We start from the raw sequence: 16513 nt of genomic DNA on the forward strand, positions 1-16513 counted from the left end.
CCCGTGAGGGGAGCTCCTTGGCCGGCCGCGGCAGGCGCCTGAGAGCCGCTCCCCCCCCCCCCGCCTCCTCCTCCGATGGTCGGCGGCGGCGGCGTCGGAGTCAGGCGGGCCCAGCAGGCGAGGCTCTCCCCTCAGGCCCAGGATGGCGGCGTCCGGGGGAGCCGGGCAGGAGAAGCAGCTGGCGCCGGCCCTGCTCAGCTTCTTCATCTACAACCCCAGGCTGGGCCCCAAAGAAGGCGAGGTAAGGGGGCGACTTGGGAGGTGGCGGGGAGGGAGAAAGCGGCCCTTCCGTCCGAGGGGCCGAGGCTGCGAAACGGGGGGGCGTGACAGGCTCCCAAGAGGGAGGCGAAGCGGGTCCTTATGGTCGTCGCTTTTATGGCTCTCATTTACTCTCCTTCGTTTCTCCCTTTAAAAAAAATAAATAAATCGATTTTTATTGGCTTTTCCAAAGATAGCAACGCAAGGAGTTGCAAAGCCAGCCTCAGGAAGGAAATGCAAAGGGGTTTGTTTTCGCAGATGCTCCGTGCAGTTAAGCCCGGATCGATATTTAGCGCACGGGTAAACGTCACGTCGGAAACCAGCGAAGCTACGACGTAGCTGCCAAGTGAACACTAGAGTAGACGGGGGGGGGGGGCAGATCCGAGGAAGGAGTCTCTCAGCCCAAAGACTCTAAAATGACATGCTGCGTGGCAAATAGGTCGAATCATAATGTTTTGTTTTGTTTTTAAACCAGAAAAGCGTTTTAAAATCTTTTATATTACAGAGTTGTTTTTTTAAATTTTCTTATTTTTCAGAAAAGGAAAAGAATCCTCGCATTTAAAAAGAACCTCCTTGCAGGCGTAGCATAGAGTTTAACAGTGCAAAACACCATTTTTGAAAACTTTTAATAAAGAGTGGCCTTGATTAGGCGCAAGAGGGAAGTAAATTAATTAATTGATTGGTGCTATTTAACAGTTGTTAAAGTGCCTACATTTTCCTCTTTAAGCGCCGAACATGAGTTAAAATGTATTTGCTCTGCCTGCATGCTCATATGCACGCACATACCTTTTAATCACATTCAAATAATTCGAGAATTCCCCCTTCAAAGGATTCTGGGAACTGTAGTTTGTCAAGGATGCAGGGAATTGTAGATTTGTGGAGGGTAAAGTATAGTCTCCAAATGCCCTTTAAATGTGTTGTAAGTGTATGGCATGTGTTTAATTTCTAATGCAAGCCTATCTAATGCAACCAATGCATCACCAGGTTTCAAGACTTTAGGTTGTATTGTAGGGTGGAGATGGCAGTAGGACAAGATCCAGGTATAACATTTACTTAAACCTGGGATCTTTGTGGTGTTGTGCATTATTTATTTAAGATGTTTTATATCCTACATTCTAAGAGAGTGTGCTTAGGTGACTGGGAATAAATTCATAAGACAAATTCAAATTACATTTTTAAAAAACTTTAATATGGTCATAAAAGAGTACAGTGGGCAGATCATTTTTTTAAAAAGCATTGATGAATGAGCGGGGGGGGGAGTGGGGGGGCTAAACAAAACTGTCTTAAGCAGATAATGGAAAATGGAAAATGAAAAGCAAGGAGACCAGATGAACCTCCCATGGCATAGAACGATAGCTATCCTTAGATGTAGTTGCAGTTAACTATTATTTCTTAAATTTTCTAGGCAATCTATATACAGTGGACCCTCCGGATACAAATTAAACCTGAAAAGTCTGTAACTGGAGGCACCGCTTCTGCATATGCGTGGAGCGCGATAGAGTGCTTTTGCGCATGTGCGCAGAGCGCTTCTGCACATGCGTGCGGCGCACAGAGCGCTTTTGCGCATGCACGCGGTGAAACCCAGAAGTACAGTATACACTTCCAGGTTTGCTGCGTTTGCAACCCGAAAGTTGCATTTCCAGAGCGGTACGTAACTCGAGGGTCCACTGTAGAATAAAAAAGGTCACCCTCCCTTGAATCTAAAAGACGTACAAAAGGTCCTGCTAACAGGCTTTCTGTAGGCATCTGGTTGGCCACTGTGAGAACAGGATGCTGGACTACATGGGCCATTGGGCTGACACAGAGGGCCACTCTTACAGCTATGGTCGTACACATGACCTTCTGACAGCCACGAAAATGGGATGCTTTTGTATCTAAAGAGATTGCATTGGCATTCCACATGGAAGTTTCCTTTCACTTTGACAACTGTGGATGTACCTATACTAGTTGGATAATTTTGTCCTGAATAAATAGCTCCTTGTCATCTTCACCTATGTTATACATGTGCATCTATAAATTCCCAGGGTTTTAAAAAATGTTTCTAATAGATGCACTATAGTAAACAACAAAGTAAGATGCACACTGGATTTGGAAGAAAGGCGTTTTTTAAGGATTTGGCTGAATCCTTAAAGTGTATTACTATGAAAGGCATACGTACTACAATTACAATGTGAGGTGTCAGGACTTAATTTAGATAACTTTATTTGAACATAGTTATTTTGTATTAATCGTTGCTGTTTACTTTTCTAACTTCAGGAAGAAAAGAAGATTCTTTTTTATTACCCCAATGAAGTTGAAAAGAATGAAAAAATTAGAAGTGTTGGTTTATGTGAAGCCATAGTTCAGTTCACAAGGTACTAAGTTCCACATTTTTTCCTATCCCATTTATTTATGATTTAATTATTTATAAGGCACCTAAAATGTGTTAGGTGCATTTACAAATAAGCTTTAAAAAGCATGTTGCTAGGCAATCTGGTATTATACTTTTATTAGTTGTAGGTTGTCAGCCAATTTATAGAAATCTTAGTCAATTAATCATGTAAGTTTTATTTTATTTTATTTTATTGCTTTTATAGCATGCCTTTCCTTCGAGGAACTCAAGGTGGCGTAATTGGTTCCCACCACCCGCTTTTTATCCTCACCTTGTGAGGTAGATTCGCATGAGAGAGAACGGCTAACCTAAGTAAGCCTTGTGGCTGAGTGGGAATTTGAACCTGGGTTTTCCTGGACCTAGTCCACACCCTAATCAATAAACCACACTGGTTGTCACACAGATTATCCTTACATATTGACAAAACAGTAGTTCTGAAACAAGAAGCATGCCTTTATTGTTCTTTGATGATGCACCTATGTGTTTTAGGAGTCACCAACAGGTCTTCTGTTCAGTTAATTAGAGTATATATTTAGATTATTTATTTTAAAATCAATTTGTCAATTTTATGTTGCATCCCTAGTTAACAGGTAAGGGTTAACACTCCAATGTGTTCATTCATGTAATATTTTCCTCTTTTAGGACCTTTAGTCCTTCAAAACCGGCAAAATCCCTACACACCCAGAAAAATAGACAGTTCTTCAATGAACCTGAAGAAAATTTCTGGATGGTTATGGTATCTAAATGCATGATACTGTTCTATTAAGCATTTATTTAGGATTTATCAAAGCTGCTTTGAGTATTCTAAAGCGGGGAGAGGAGCCTTCTGACTTTACATTGGGAGAAAGCACATCTTCCCCTTTTGGACATGAATGGAAAAATGGAGAGGGGAAGCATAATTTGCTTGTGTTTCCCCTCTCATTGCTTATTTGTAAATGGCTCCCGCTGGGGCAGCCCTACCATTGGGTAATGTGCGGCAGCAAATTTGGGTTGTCATGAAAGGCTGGTAGATTGTTCATTATTTAACGTATTTTTACTGTACTTTTAATGGCAAGGAGGAAGAGAGCTGTTTGTGGAATAATTATCTCCGGTACCAAAATAACTTGACTTTCATTGGTTTGGGAAGTGTGAGTGGGGTGCAGATGCAGGGAACACCATTTGCTGCTCTACCTCAGGCAGCAAAATGTCTTGATCTGGCCCTGAAAGTATCCTTGCACCATAATCCAGCATCAGCATTAGCCAGAGGCTATCCTGTGAACCATATAGCTAAGCAAGGATTAAATCTACATCTCCAGTGTTCAGATATTAAGCATTGCATGCCACTAGTACCTTCTCAAAGATGACATGAAATTATGCTCCTCAAATACTGTAGTATTTTGGAGATTATGTGGTGGAAGGGAAGAACTTGAAACAGCATAATTATTTTATGCTTTTCTATAAATAGTTATATTCAAAAGGCCCTTTGGAATAGAAAAAGAACAAAATCAATTACAATTTGCAACACTAAGGCTTTAATATTCTACACTTTCCTGGGGTAGGTTCTATTGATCTCAGTTCTTCTGATCTCTAGGACTGCATTGTAAAACATCAAAATAAACAATAAAACCATGCAATTAAAACGATTGAAATTTGAAATACTTTATTGTCACTTCTACAACTTGTATACAGTGAGATTACATGAGCACCCCCCACGCAGCTCTCTTAGTCTTAATTCCCCTCATTTACTGACGCACACGCACCAAAAGTCAGTTGCCCTGTTGTTATCTTTTCATGCAGCAGCCTAACAGCCCATGGATAGAAGCTGTTCTTTACCCTGTTGGCACGACTAATCATGCTTCTATATCTTCTGCCCAAGGGCAGGAGATCCAGAAAGTGCCGGCCAGGGTGTGAATCATCCCTGAGAATTTTCCTCACACTCCTGAGGCAACCTTCTTCCGCTATTTCATCCAGCGGATTCCCGGGACAGCCTATAATATCTTGTGCTGTATTCACCACCCTCTGTAGGCACTTCCTATCAGTTGATGTCAAACCAGCGTACCACACCGTGATGCAGTAGGAAAGGACACTTTCTGTTGTGGACCAGTATAAGGAGATCTTCAAATTGACACAGCATTCAGATAAAACCAAATAAAATAACCAAATAAAAATAGAGCAGCAGGCATTAAAAATGCTTTGAACTAGTAGGTATCCAAAGCCTGTTTAAAAGTGAGACGAGAGGGAGCCCAGCGGACTTCTCTTAATAGAGTATGAGGCCACCACCATAAACACCATGTGCCTGTGGTGACAATAAAGCCAGTCTTTGGGTTCTCAAGGAAGGTGGTCCTTGAGGTAACCTGGCTCTAGGCCGTTACAGGCACTATGAGCTTTAAAAATTAACACCAGCACTTTAAATTGAGTTTACACTGAGTTTGGAAAGAAATGGACAACCTGTGTCACAAGTCGCTCAGAGAGCTGCAGAGGCTGCTGATTTGTTACTGGCCCAAATTGAAGGTGTTAGTATGCAAAGCCCATAAGAGCTTGGGACCAGTTTACTTAAAGGATTGTATTACCTCATATATGTCTGCTCAGCCACTGAGCAGATATACAAGTGACACATGATGTTTGTTCCACACTTGTAACGGTCTTTTAGTGTGGCAACTCCTGTGTTCTGCAACTCTCTGCTCACTGCTCAGGCAGGTGACTTCACTGTATTGTTTTTGGAACCTGCTGAAATATTTCTGTTTAGACCAGCCTACCCAGACATGTAAAGCTGATGTGCATTTTAATCTGCAACTTTACTTTAGAATGCATAATTTAATAGTTGATTTTATTCATTTTGCTTTTAGAAACCTGCGTTTAACACTGATTTTGATTGGCGATTCTAATGTATCTTCTGTGTAAACTGTTTAGAGGTTTTATTTACAGTTCAGTGAGATACAAATTTTATTAAATAAATAAAAATATAATAGATACACTACAGACTTGAATAAATTAGACAGAGAGGTCTTCATTAGTTTGGCTTCAAAAGAATAAGTTGGTGTCGGGTAACATATGTTTTCCTAGGTATAAGCCATTGAATAGGACTCCCAAGGATGCATACATAGGATTTCACTGTTAGAGATTTAGTCTCCCTTTTGTATTTGATTCTCCTTTTGATGTATTGCTGATCACCTTGAGCCAGCAACTCTAAATCAATGAATAACGTCTGTTTTGTTCCACTTTCAAGGTTGTACGGAATCCCATAGTAGAAAAACACAAAGATGGTAAACCGGTTGTTGAGTATCAAGAAGAAGAGTTACTGGTAATTATTAGCATCGCTTGTGCTTTTTGTTTCTCCTTCCCCACCTGTCCACAGTATGCCGTATTTGGGTCTCTGGTTGGATGGCGCCTTCCAGCAACTCCTGCAGCCAAGCTGGTGCCTATGTGTTGCTCTGCTTTCTTTGGATCACATCAGGAAGGCCGAGAGAGGGGTCTTCTTGTCTCTGCACACAATGCCCAGGCTTGTGCCCTGGAGAGGTCACTTTGCTGCTGCTAACGCAGCAAAAACAGCGCAGGAAGCAGCAGTTAGAAGTTACCGGTCTCTGCAGTCACAGCATCCTCTGTGATTCTCCAGCAGTTTGACTTCACCCCTGCAGGTGCACTCCATTGTCTCTAGAGACGTATACAGATGCCAATGGCAAAGTTAGAGTATTTGTGCCCTTTGCCCAGAATATGACTCAGGTGGACCTCACCTGAACAGTGATCCACACGCAGCATACCTGCTGCTGGGAAAATATGAGCTAACCTCAGATAAGGATCTCTCAGCAATGGCTATGAACTTTGTGCAGCATTTCTTCAACTGCTATATGTTTTCTGAGCCCAGCTTTGGCTGGGAAGGGTGGGATCTAAATATATTATTATTATTATTATTATTATTATTATTATTAATTATTAATTATTATTATTATTTCTTGGATCTGATGTTATCAATGCTGCAGCACTGTTTTTCTTGATGCCTCGACAGAGAAAAGCAAAGTTAACCTTTTAAATGATGACCTCATAGGATTCTTCTTGTAGTAACTCTTTGATTCTGGCTATCTTACAGGACAAAGTGTATAGCTCAGTGTTACAGCAGTGTTATAACATGTACAAGGTAAGTTCGATCTATGATTTTTGTCAGTTTTCATGCTGGGGTGTGAGAAGCTGTCTTCTCACCTCCATAGCAGAACCCGATCATACTCTTTGATTCATGGAGTGCCATTCTTTTCCAAAGTTTGGGTCGCAGAAGCATCTCTTCGATGCTGAACACTTTATTTACTACGTTCATAAGCCACCTTTCTGACAATTGTACTCATGGAAATTAATAAAGAGAGCAACTGTTTTAGGCACATCCGATACCTGCTCGACCATGCCAAACCCGGAAGTGACCCAAAAACGTCACAAAAAGGGTATTTGCAGGCTTTTTCAGTGGTGATTCAAATATACCCAATTTCACTTAAATGCATGGTGCCTTGGAACGTAACCCCCGTGTAAATTGGGAGTTGCTTGTAATTTAAAATAGTGGCTTACAGTCTGATAGAGAAGTTAAGAGAAGGGGAAAGGGGTAGGGAGCAAATTCAGGTATTATGGCCTCTGCAGGAAACAGTTCTGGGAAGAGAGATGCCAGATGGTCCCACTCAAAGTAACAGGCTAGGTGGGGTATCTCAGTTTCTTCAAAATGGCAGCAACATTGACATTTTCTGTGAACATCAAATTCCTAACAAAATAAAAAAATTCCTTCCAGTAGCACCTTAAAGACCAACTAAGTTAGTTCTTGGTATGAGCTTTCGTGTGCATGCACACTTCTTCAGATACACAGTGTGTATCTGAAGAAGTGTGCATGCACACGAAAGCTCATACCAAGAACTAACTTAGTTGGTCTTTAAGGTGCTACTGGAAGGAATTTTTTAATTTTGTTTTGACTATGGCAGACCAACACGGCTACCTATCTGTAATCAAATTCCTACTTCTGTTTTGGCAAAGGACTGTTGCAATTAGCTGATTATTGGCTGGATACAGCATTGACTTTATAATGTGTAATGGGCATTTTTCCCCTTTTCAAAAAATTGCTAACCCTATGAGACAGTGTTGACACATGGAGAGATAATTTCAATGTGCAAAAACATTTGGGCGTGCCCAGTCGGATTTCATTCCTTGAAGTGAAGACATCTTCGCATGCCAAAACACTTTGGAAAGTCTTTTCTGTTTAAAAAAATAGCTTGCCATGTGCTTCTGCACAAAACTAAAAAGGTGTGCAGCACCAGATGCAGTGTTCTTTGGATCCTGTTTTGGACCATTGTTTGGCACTGTGTGGATAAGCATTTAAGGACCTTTCAACTCCTGTGATTTCTGTGATTCTCCCTCCCTGGTTTGTGGCAAACCATAGTTTGCAAATTCATTCAAAGCTGCCAAAGTTTAGCTTGCCTTGCAAACCAGCCTGCTAGTTGAGCAAATACATGTCTGTCTTGGCTCAAGTCATGTAAACTCGTCTCTCACAAACCTACATAGGTAGTGTTATGTACTGAAGTTCTTACCTTGGGCCAGCAGGGGGATACTGTAGATAGTTATGCAAATGAAGGATCGAAAGTGACATTCAGTGATTGGATAGTTTTAGAAAGTTGTTACAGTAACATTGTACTGGAGCTCTATATAAGCAGGCTGACTGAACCCTTCAGTTCAGTTCAGTTCTGTTCTGACCTGTGAATAAACAAGAGCTGTTTGAAGAATCGCTGTGTCGTCTGATATGTTCACCCACAACTTAACAGGTAGTGGTTGCTATTTGCATAATTTGCACAATATGCTGGTTAAGGTGTGTGCAGGAAATGGGGAGGATATTGCAGAAATCTGGTGCTTCACCTTAATCACAATTTTTCTGTATGTGAATAAGTGCAATGCAAATTTATTGCTCCTAAAGCATCTAAAATTAGGGAACTGGATTAGCACTTCTACTTCCTTTGTCATTTGATTATATCTTGATTAGTGTATGTGCTTGTAATGACTCAATACTCTCAATTATTCCCTCCCGCCCCCCAATAATCCTTAGCTTTTTAATGGAACATTCCGAAAAGCCATGGAAGATGGAGGTGTAAGAGTACTAAAAGACAGACTAGAGAAATTCTTCCATCGGGTAAGTTTTTATTATCAAAGCAGCAATAGAGTGTTAGAATTTGGCAGCTTGTTCAGCTCTGGTGGCCTGATGATCCGTGTTGTCTTGGGTGTAGAATGCTCTGAAAGCAGACATGCCTTGCTGTAAAATCTTTTTTTAAAAAAAATTGTGTGCATCCTCCAACATAATTTTATAATTTTTAAGAAACCTGCTTGCACTTCTGAAACCTTTTCACCCACTTGCAACTGGGTGCGAGCTGTAAGTCTGTTGCTTTCATGAGTGATGCTAAAAATGTGTTTTGTTTGTAGTACTTAAAATGTGAATATGACTAAAGACTAGTGGGGATCAGCTTTATTTTTAGCCAAATGATAACTGCTAGAACGTAGCAGTTAAATTTGAGTGATGTAGCAGACCTGCATGATCCTGTTCTTAGGATCTTGCCCCCTTATTAAGTTCCATAAAATATGCAGAGCCCCAGTCTCCCTTAATTCATAAGCTACTCTCAGAGCTTGGGCAGTCCTTTCCTTACAGGATGCTATACTACAGTTTTCTGTATTGTAGTAGTTCCTATTACTCCTGAATGCATTTTCTTTCATTTCACATGACTCCCCAGCAGGCTCCACAACTCTAGTTTCTCCTCTTACTGTTCCCTTCACCTCTTGTCTTTGCCTCCTCTGAGGCAAGGGCAATTTTCCTGTATTCCTTTTTGTTCCTCTTAATTTCCAGCTCTCCTCTGTCCACCTTCTTCCTTTTGTGACCAGTTTCCTGTACTCCAGAAGTGCTTCTTTTATCCGGCTAGCTGTCCTCTGAGGCTTCTATTCTGCAATGGCCAGTTGCCTCTCCTGCCGTCTGCTTCCAGCCGGGTGACAAAGAAGCAACACAGTGGTATCAAGTGCCACACTGCCTTTTTAAAATAATAATAATAATAATAATATTTATTACTTTTAATAAGTGCCACACTGCCTTGACCCATGCCTTTACAGTGGTACCTCGGGTTAAGAACTTAATTTGTTCTGGAGGTCTGTTCTTAACCTGAAACTATTCTTAACCTGAAGCACCACTTTAGCTAATGGGGCCTTCTGCTGCCACTGTCTCGCCAGCATGCAATTTCTGTTCTCATCCTGAATATTACCCGAGGTAATATTTCTGGGTTATCGGAGTCTATAACCTGAAGCGTCTGTAACCCGAGGTACCACTGTATTGCATTGTTAGCTGCTGATTAATGTTTTCACTGTAGAGAAATACAGTACCCAGACATGCCTCCCAGGAACTTGCCCACTGGTGTCCTAGAAAAAGGTGGGCTTCATATTTCTGAGAGTCCAAAATACTTTTTCCAATGTTTGTAGTATAAGTCAGTGAGATGTTGTCACACAGATGTGAAAAGTACACTGGTGTTGGTCATGAACTTGCAGTTAGGATTGGCTATTGCAGGTGGGGAACCTCTGGCACGCCAGATGTTGGACTCCCATCATTCCTTGTTTTTTTGTTTTGTTTGAACAACAGTTTATATTGGCTTTCTTTGTAATTCCTGTTACAAACTCCTAAGTGGGCTTAGTTGGAGTCCAACAACATTTGGAAAGAAACTCCATCGCTGGGCTATTTGGTTTAGATGTAACAACAAATCATAGCTTGCATCCTGACTTATTAATGAGGTTTGGGTGAAAGTGGGTAACTTCTGCCTAGAACACAGCAGAAATGGAAGCTTTCAATATCCTCACCTTGCATCTAAACAGGAGAGAGGGCATGAGCCTGAGACTTGTGCCAGATTGTGTTTGTCATGTCTTTCATGCCACTGTTTTTAAACAAAGGCAGTCATTAATACAGTTTTTCTATGTTTATTCTTCAGTACTTGCAAACACTTCATTTACAGTCATGTGACCTGCTGGATGTTTTTTGTGGGATCAGCTTCTTCCCATTGGATAAAATGACTTACTTGAAAATCCAGTCATTCATCAATAAGATGGAAGAAAGTTTGAGCATAGTCAAATATACTGCCTTTCTCTACAATGATCAGCTCATCTGGTAGGTACCTGAGTGAATGGATGCCAGGGCAATGCCTCAAATCCAGCCCCCTCAAAGGCACCTAGTTTTGTATATCCAATACTTTGTATCTCATTGTTTATCTCCTTATTAGCGATACGTTGCAGATTTCTGTAGTAAAATCAGTCCAAAGCAGTCCAGGAGGCTTTGACATCAACTGTTCCACGTTGAAATCAGTAGTGTAGAGGAGGAAGGGAAAATGTGGCTTCTACTAAACACTTGTCCAGCCTTAGTCATGCTTGCACTGAAGTTTTAAAAAAAAAGTTCATTGATTTCAATGGGTCTTCTCTGAGTACGACTAACATGGGATATCATCCTCAATCTCTGAGTATCTTGTTAATAATTAGTCCCTTGAGGCACTAAAAATATCATTCTTCAGACTCTTTTAATTTTGAAGTAAAAGATATGAAGGTGTGTAAATAAATAAAGGAACCCGAAAATTGGAACGGCGGCATGTTTTCCAGTAATCCACAGCTCTCTTTTGCCACCATGACTTCATGGATATGAAATGTTGCATTTTAAAAAGAAACAAAGAAATGTCTACAGTTTGCAGCATCCTTGTAACTTAAACCTGGCAGTTCCCCTTCAGCTGCGTTTCTTTTCAGGGTGTTTATTGACACGGCACAGCTGCACCAAGCATCCAGTTTCATTTGAGAGTCGCAGTTCAAGGGTTTCCTATTCAAAAGTGATTAAGGAGTCAAGAACTAATGTGTGCTTCAAGCCTAGACAAGAAGTAATCTACGTATGACTGCATAAAATAATTAAATCAGATTAGGGTTTCCTGGGTTTGTTTTTCTTCCTCTCCCTTTTTCACTTCTTCCCTTTTACAGTAAGCTTATATTAGGAGCTCCACAGTAATGAAATATAGAATGCATTCAAAAACTTACCAGAGCAACTAAATTGTGTGGGCATGCTTTGTACATTACAGTGAGAAATAGGGAATGAGAACTCCTGCCATTGGGAGTCAGCTAAGCCCTGGACTCACATCAGAAACTTAGGACCAAAGCCTAGGTTTGTTTTTCAAGTTTCTAGGTCATATGCCTACCCATAATCTGTTTATAAACCAAGGTTGAGACTTTATCAGTGCTTGTGTGTCAAAGCTAGTTATTAAATGAAGTAGTGCTTTATAATTCAGAGACATTCCTTTATTTTGGAAGCTTAGTGAAACTGGAAATGTAGCCATGACTTTCAAGTTCGTTGGAACAGAAAGGCATGAGTCTGCTTTGCAGAACTCTGCCCAATTTGGCAGATTCCAGTGCTCACTCTCTGGTTTATATTCATGGATCCAAAAGCATTACACTAAGCTTGGACGTGTTAGGTGTTCCTGCAAATTACATTAGGCAGCTAACATCTTACCTGTCGTGTTCATACTGCACATAAGACACAAGACTTATGAATGGTGAGGCTTTGCCTTTACCAGCTTGTGGGTCTTCTGTGTAGCCTGATTTTATTAATGATGCTGGGCTGTAGCTCAGTGGCAGGTCACCGTGAGTTCCATTCAGAAAGTCAGTCAGGCTGTATCTCTCGATAAACGATCACAGAACTGGGAAAGATCCTTTGGCTGAGACCTTGGAGAGCTGCTGTTAATCAGTGGAGAAAGTGCTGGGCAAGAAATGTAAGCTTGTTTTGACACAGGCTGTGGCAGTTTTATGTGTAAGCAATTAACAGTACAGTGGTACCTCAGGTTAAGTACTTAATTCGTTCCGGAGGTCCGTTCTTAACCTGAAACTGTTCTTAACCTGAAGCACCACTTTAGCTAATGGGGCCTCCTGCTGCCACCGCGCTGCCAGAGCACGATTTCTGTTCTCATCCTGAAGCAAAGTTCTTAACCTGAAGCACTATTTCTGGGTTAGGGGAGTCTGTAACCTGAAGCGTATGTAACCTGAAACGTATGTAACCCGAGCTGCCACTCTACTTGAAACAGTGGACAGCCTTGTCATGTGCTATAATGTTGTCTTTCTTAACATTCCAGGAGTGGATTGGAACAAGATGACATGAGAATTTTATACAAATATCTCACCACATCCCTGTTTCCAAGGCATATAGAACCAGAGGTGAGTCATGGGGCTTGGCTTACTTAAACAGGAAACTACTACTATTTCCTGTTTAAAAAACAGCTCAATTTTTCTCCTCCTAGGAGTGGGGGGCAGGAAATTTCCTTAACCATGCAATCTATTTTGTTTCAGTTGGCAGGGAGAGATTCCCCAATACATACAGAAATGTCCGGAAACCTACAGCACTATGGAAGGTAGCAGTTTTACATCTGTTGTAGTCTTTCTTGCCAGAGAATCGAAACCTCCAGGTGTTGTTGGACTACAACTCCCATAATCCCTGAGCATTGGCCATGCTGACTGGGGATGATGGGAGTTGGAGCCCAACAGCTTCTGGTGAGCCACAGCTCCCCCTACCTTGGCTTGCGGTTTGTTTTTACAAGGTCAGTTATCCAGAGGTAATAATTTAGTTCCTTTCAACCTCTGACTTATTAACATAAATCGGATGCTGCAGTAAAGTAAAGGCAAGGGAAAGGGAAACTTGGTGGATTTGTTCAGTTGTGCGTCTCTCCACCTCTAAAAAGGACTGAACCCATAATAGTTTGAAATCAGTATCAAACCATTCTGAGTTGAGCTGTAGTCTGTCCTGCTTATGCAGCATCTATAACTGGCTCAATGCAATATCAAGTGGGCATGGGCTCGATTCAGTCACAATGCCAAATTTTAATACCATCTTTTGTATTTGTGTTGTAAAATTACAATTTAGAATTTTACCATACAAATACAAAAGATATTAAAATTTGGCATTGTGTCTGAATCAAGCCCATTTTACCTGCTTGTACACTGCCTGGAGATGACAGGTGGTATATAGGGTTTTTTACATAAACAAAATAAATAAAGTCCCATCTTTGCCTTTCAGGTTTCTTACTGGACCTTTGAACCTGAATGATCCAGAAGCGAAATGTAGATTCCCCAAAATATTTGTAAACACAGAGGATACTTACGAAGAGCTTCATTTAATTGTTTATAAGGTAACCGTTGCACCTTTCCCTGTTCACTGAAAAATGAAGTTACACTCCAATTCTGTAATTAGGTATGTATGTAAAAATCTTGCCCTGAGTGAAAGAGTTCAGCTTCTCTCATTTCCTGGGCGATATGATCTATAGAGCTGGGGAGGAACCCCAAAATTGTTTCCGGTTATGTCCATCTGAGAGCCGCAGTCCTGTGCCAACTTACTTTGAAGTAAATTCACTACAATCAGAAGTATTTCTAAGCATGCATAAAATTTGATTGCAACTCTGTGCCATCATGCACTGCAGTACTGTTTCGGGAAACACAGAAAAGCCCCAAGTTAACCATAACAATTAGCAATGAGAGTAGCCAGCTGCCAATCATATTTCTTTCTTTTTTTTATAAAAAATTTTATTAAATTTTTAAACAATAAACAACAACATACATAAAAACATGTTCTTTTTCATTAACCACATTTCATTCTCATCTTTGGACTTCCTCAAATCTCTTGTTCCTGCACTCTAAACACATAAATTTTTCTAGCAAATTATTTACTTAGTTCAATTTATATTATATAATTGTCCAATATTGAATCTCAAATTTTAGAGTTTAAATAACTCTTATTCTTTAAAAGTTAATTCTAGGATATTTTTTATCCAAAATTTGTCTTATCTTTCAATTACATTTAAATTTATATCCCTTGTTACTAATTTATTGGAGCCATATTGTTACGAATCTTACATCTTTCTTAACATTCGTACAATTTACAGTATTTTTGTAAATAGTCCTTAAATTTCTTCCACTCCTCCTCCACCAGTTCCTCTCCGAGGTCTCGGATTCTGCCCGTCATTTCTGCCAGTTCCATATAGTCCATCAGTTGCATCTGCCATTCTTCCAGTGGGCAAATCTTGGGTTTTCCAGCCTTTAGCGATGAGTATCCTTGCTGCTGTCAGCTGCCATTCATATTTCAGAAGAGGAGCATTTTAATGACACCGGGCTTTGGAGACTTATAATTCCAGCAGATAATGTATACACCACAGCTTGCTGCAAAGAACTGTGAGAGGTCTCTGAGGATGCAAAGAACTTGAACCCAGGGGTAGCCAATGTGGTGCTCTCTGGGTGCTGTTGAACTGCAACTTCCATCACCCCACCCCACCCGTTTGTTTTTTTTTAAGAGGAGCCGTGGCTACAAGTGACTACCAGCTATCCCATGCACAAAAATTTTGCTTTAACAATTGGTTGTGCCGGCTGGGGCTGGTAGGAATTGTAGTTGCCATGTTGGCCACCCCTGCTCTAATGCAGCTCAGAGTTCATTTCAGATCACGCAGGAACCAAAGTGTAGTGCTAGAGTACTGTATTGACCCGAATATAAGCCACACCTTTTTTCCAAATTCCGACCATGAAAAGTTAAAGTGTGGCTTATATTCAAAACCTTACAAAAAGTCCAATATCGCTGCTGAAACAGACATACAGTGAAACACCCCCCATTTAACTCTTTAACTCCTGCTGAAGCCCTGGCGAGCGGGGCTGGCGGGTAGCTTCCAGTGCCACCACTTCTTGCCCAGCCGGCTCCTGCCACTGTTAGGGAACAGGGGGTGCCCGCCTGGTGGGGGGTTGCGGGTGCCCGGGTGAGCCGCTGCCTCCACTGTCACCCTATGCAAACCTCCCCCCAGCTGCACCTTGTAGGGCTGGTGCTGCAGGGGAGTGTCGGGGCGCCTTCGGCAGCCCCCCATCATTTCCCAGTGCACTGTGCAATTTTTTCCTCAGACCACGTGGTCGCCACCAATTTTAAGGGAGTGGCTTATATTCGGGTTTTGTCTTTTTTTTCTTTCCCCCCTTGAATTTTAAATATGTGGCTTATATTTGGGTGCGGCTTATATTCAGACCAATACAGTATATATTTTGCAGTTCATATGAATCTGAGATCCTGGGCCTGGGAAAGCTGATGTTTGTAGGTGTGAGACCCATTGTCAGTCAGAGGTCAGAGATAGAAGACTAGATGACACTCCTCTTCTTCCACCCCTGTCAGACCTTCATAGGTTTGGGTCTTAACCAGGGATAGGGAAACTGTGGCCCTCCTGATACTGTGGGATTCCAGTTTTAAAAATCTCTGATCTTTGGCCATGCTGGCTGGTATGGATGGGAACTGGGAGTCCAACTGTATAAGGAAGGCAGCAAGTCTTCCAGAAGGCGTCACCTAAAATATCTCCATGTCCCATGGGAGCTTCCCCAGAATTACGAATTTAGGAAAGTACAGCAACATTCTTGAGCAGAGCTTAACTCCCAATAGTCAAGTGTATCCATGAGACAGAAAACGGATTATGATAAACGTATTGTTCCTTGCAGGCTATGAGTGCAGCTGTCTGCTTTATGATTGATGGTGAGTATCAAGTAATACTCTTTGAAACAGCTATGGAAGTTTTAAGTCGTCTTGTTTTTGACAAATCCTGACATTAGAGCATTATCCATGGTTATTTGGACATTAACTGTAATGGTATGTTGCTGTATGTAGTTTTACCAGCATCTTATGAAAATATTTTTCTTTTTTTTTAACTGTGTCAAGTCAAAAGAGTAAAATTTCTCTGCTAATGAGTCATCAGAGGGTAAATATGGATAATGGAGTAGAAGCACAGAGGCAGCCTGATCCAATATATGTTTACTCAGAAGTAAGAACAACTGAATTCAGTGAGGATTGCTTATAAGAAACTCTGCAGAGTACAGCAATTTTAAAAAATGCTG

At 41.2% G+C, this 16513-nt stretch overlaps 1 protein-coding gene across 1 annotated transcript in view; it reads left to right on the plus strand.

The window, feature by feature from the left end:
• CCZ1 (CCZ1 homolog, vacuolar protein trafficking and biogenesis associated) overlaps nucleotides 1–16513 on the plus strand; it is a 29000-nt gene continuing 12487 nt past the window's right edge. Inside the window, exons 1-11 of the mRNA XM_081839882.1 lie at nucleotides 1–241; nucleotides 2515–2612; nucleotides 3272–3365; nucleotides 5835–5909; nucleotides 6693–6740; nucleotides 8670–8753; nucleotides 10579–10754; nucleotides 12745–12826; nucleotides 12959–13020; nucleotides 13683–13794; nucleotides 16121–16154. Coding sequence (XP_081696008.1) covers nucleotides 143–241; nucleotides 2515–2612; nucleotides 3272–3365; nucleotides 5835–5909; nucleotides 6693–6740; nucleotides 8670–8753; nucleotides 10579–10754; nucleotides 12745–12826; nucleotides 12959–13020; nucleotides 13683–13794; nucleotides 16121–16154 — 964 coding nt within the window. The 5' untranslated portion in view covers nucleotides 1–142. The remainder of the gene's footprint in view (nucleotides 242–2514; nucleotides 2613–3271; nucleotides 3366–5834; nucleotides 5910–6692; nucleotides 6741–8669; nucleotides 8754–10578; nucleotides 10755–12744; nucleotides 12827–12958; nucleotides 13021–13682; nucleotides 13795–16120; nucleotides 16155–16513) is intronic.

The sequence above is a fragment of the Podarcis erhardii genome (assembly GCF_964252035.2).
Source record: "Podarcis erhardii genome assembly, chromosome: 14".
Taxonomy (NCBI): domain Eukaryota; kingdom Metazoa; phylum Chordata; class Lepidosauria; order Squamata; family Lacertidae; genus Podarcis; species Podarcis erhardii.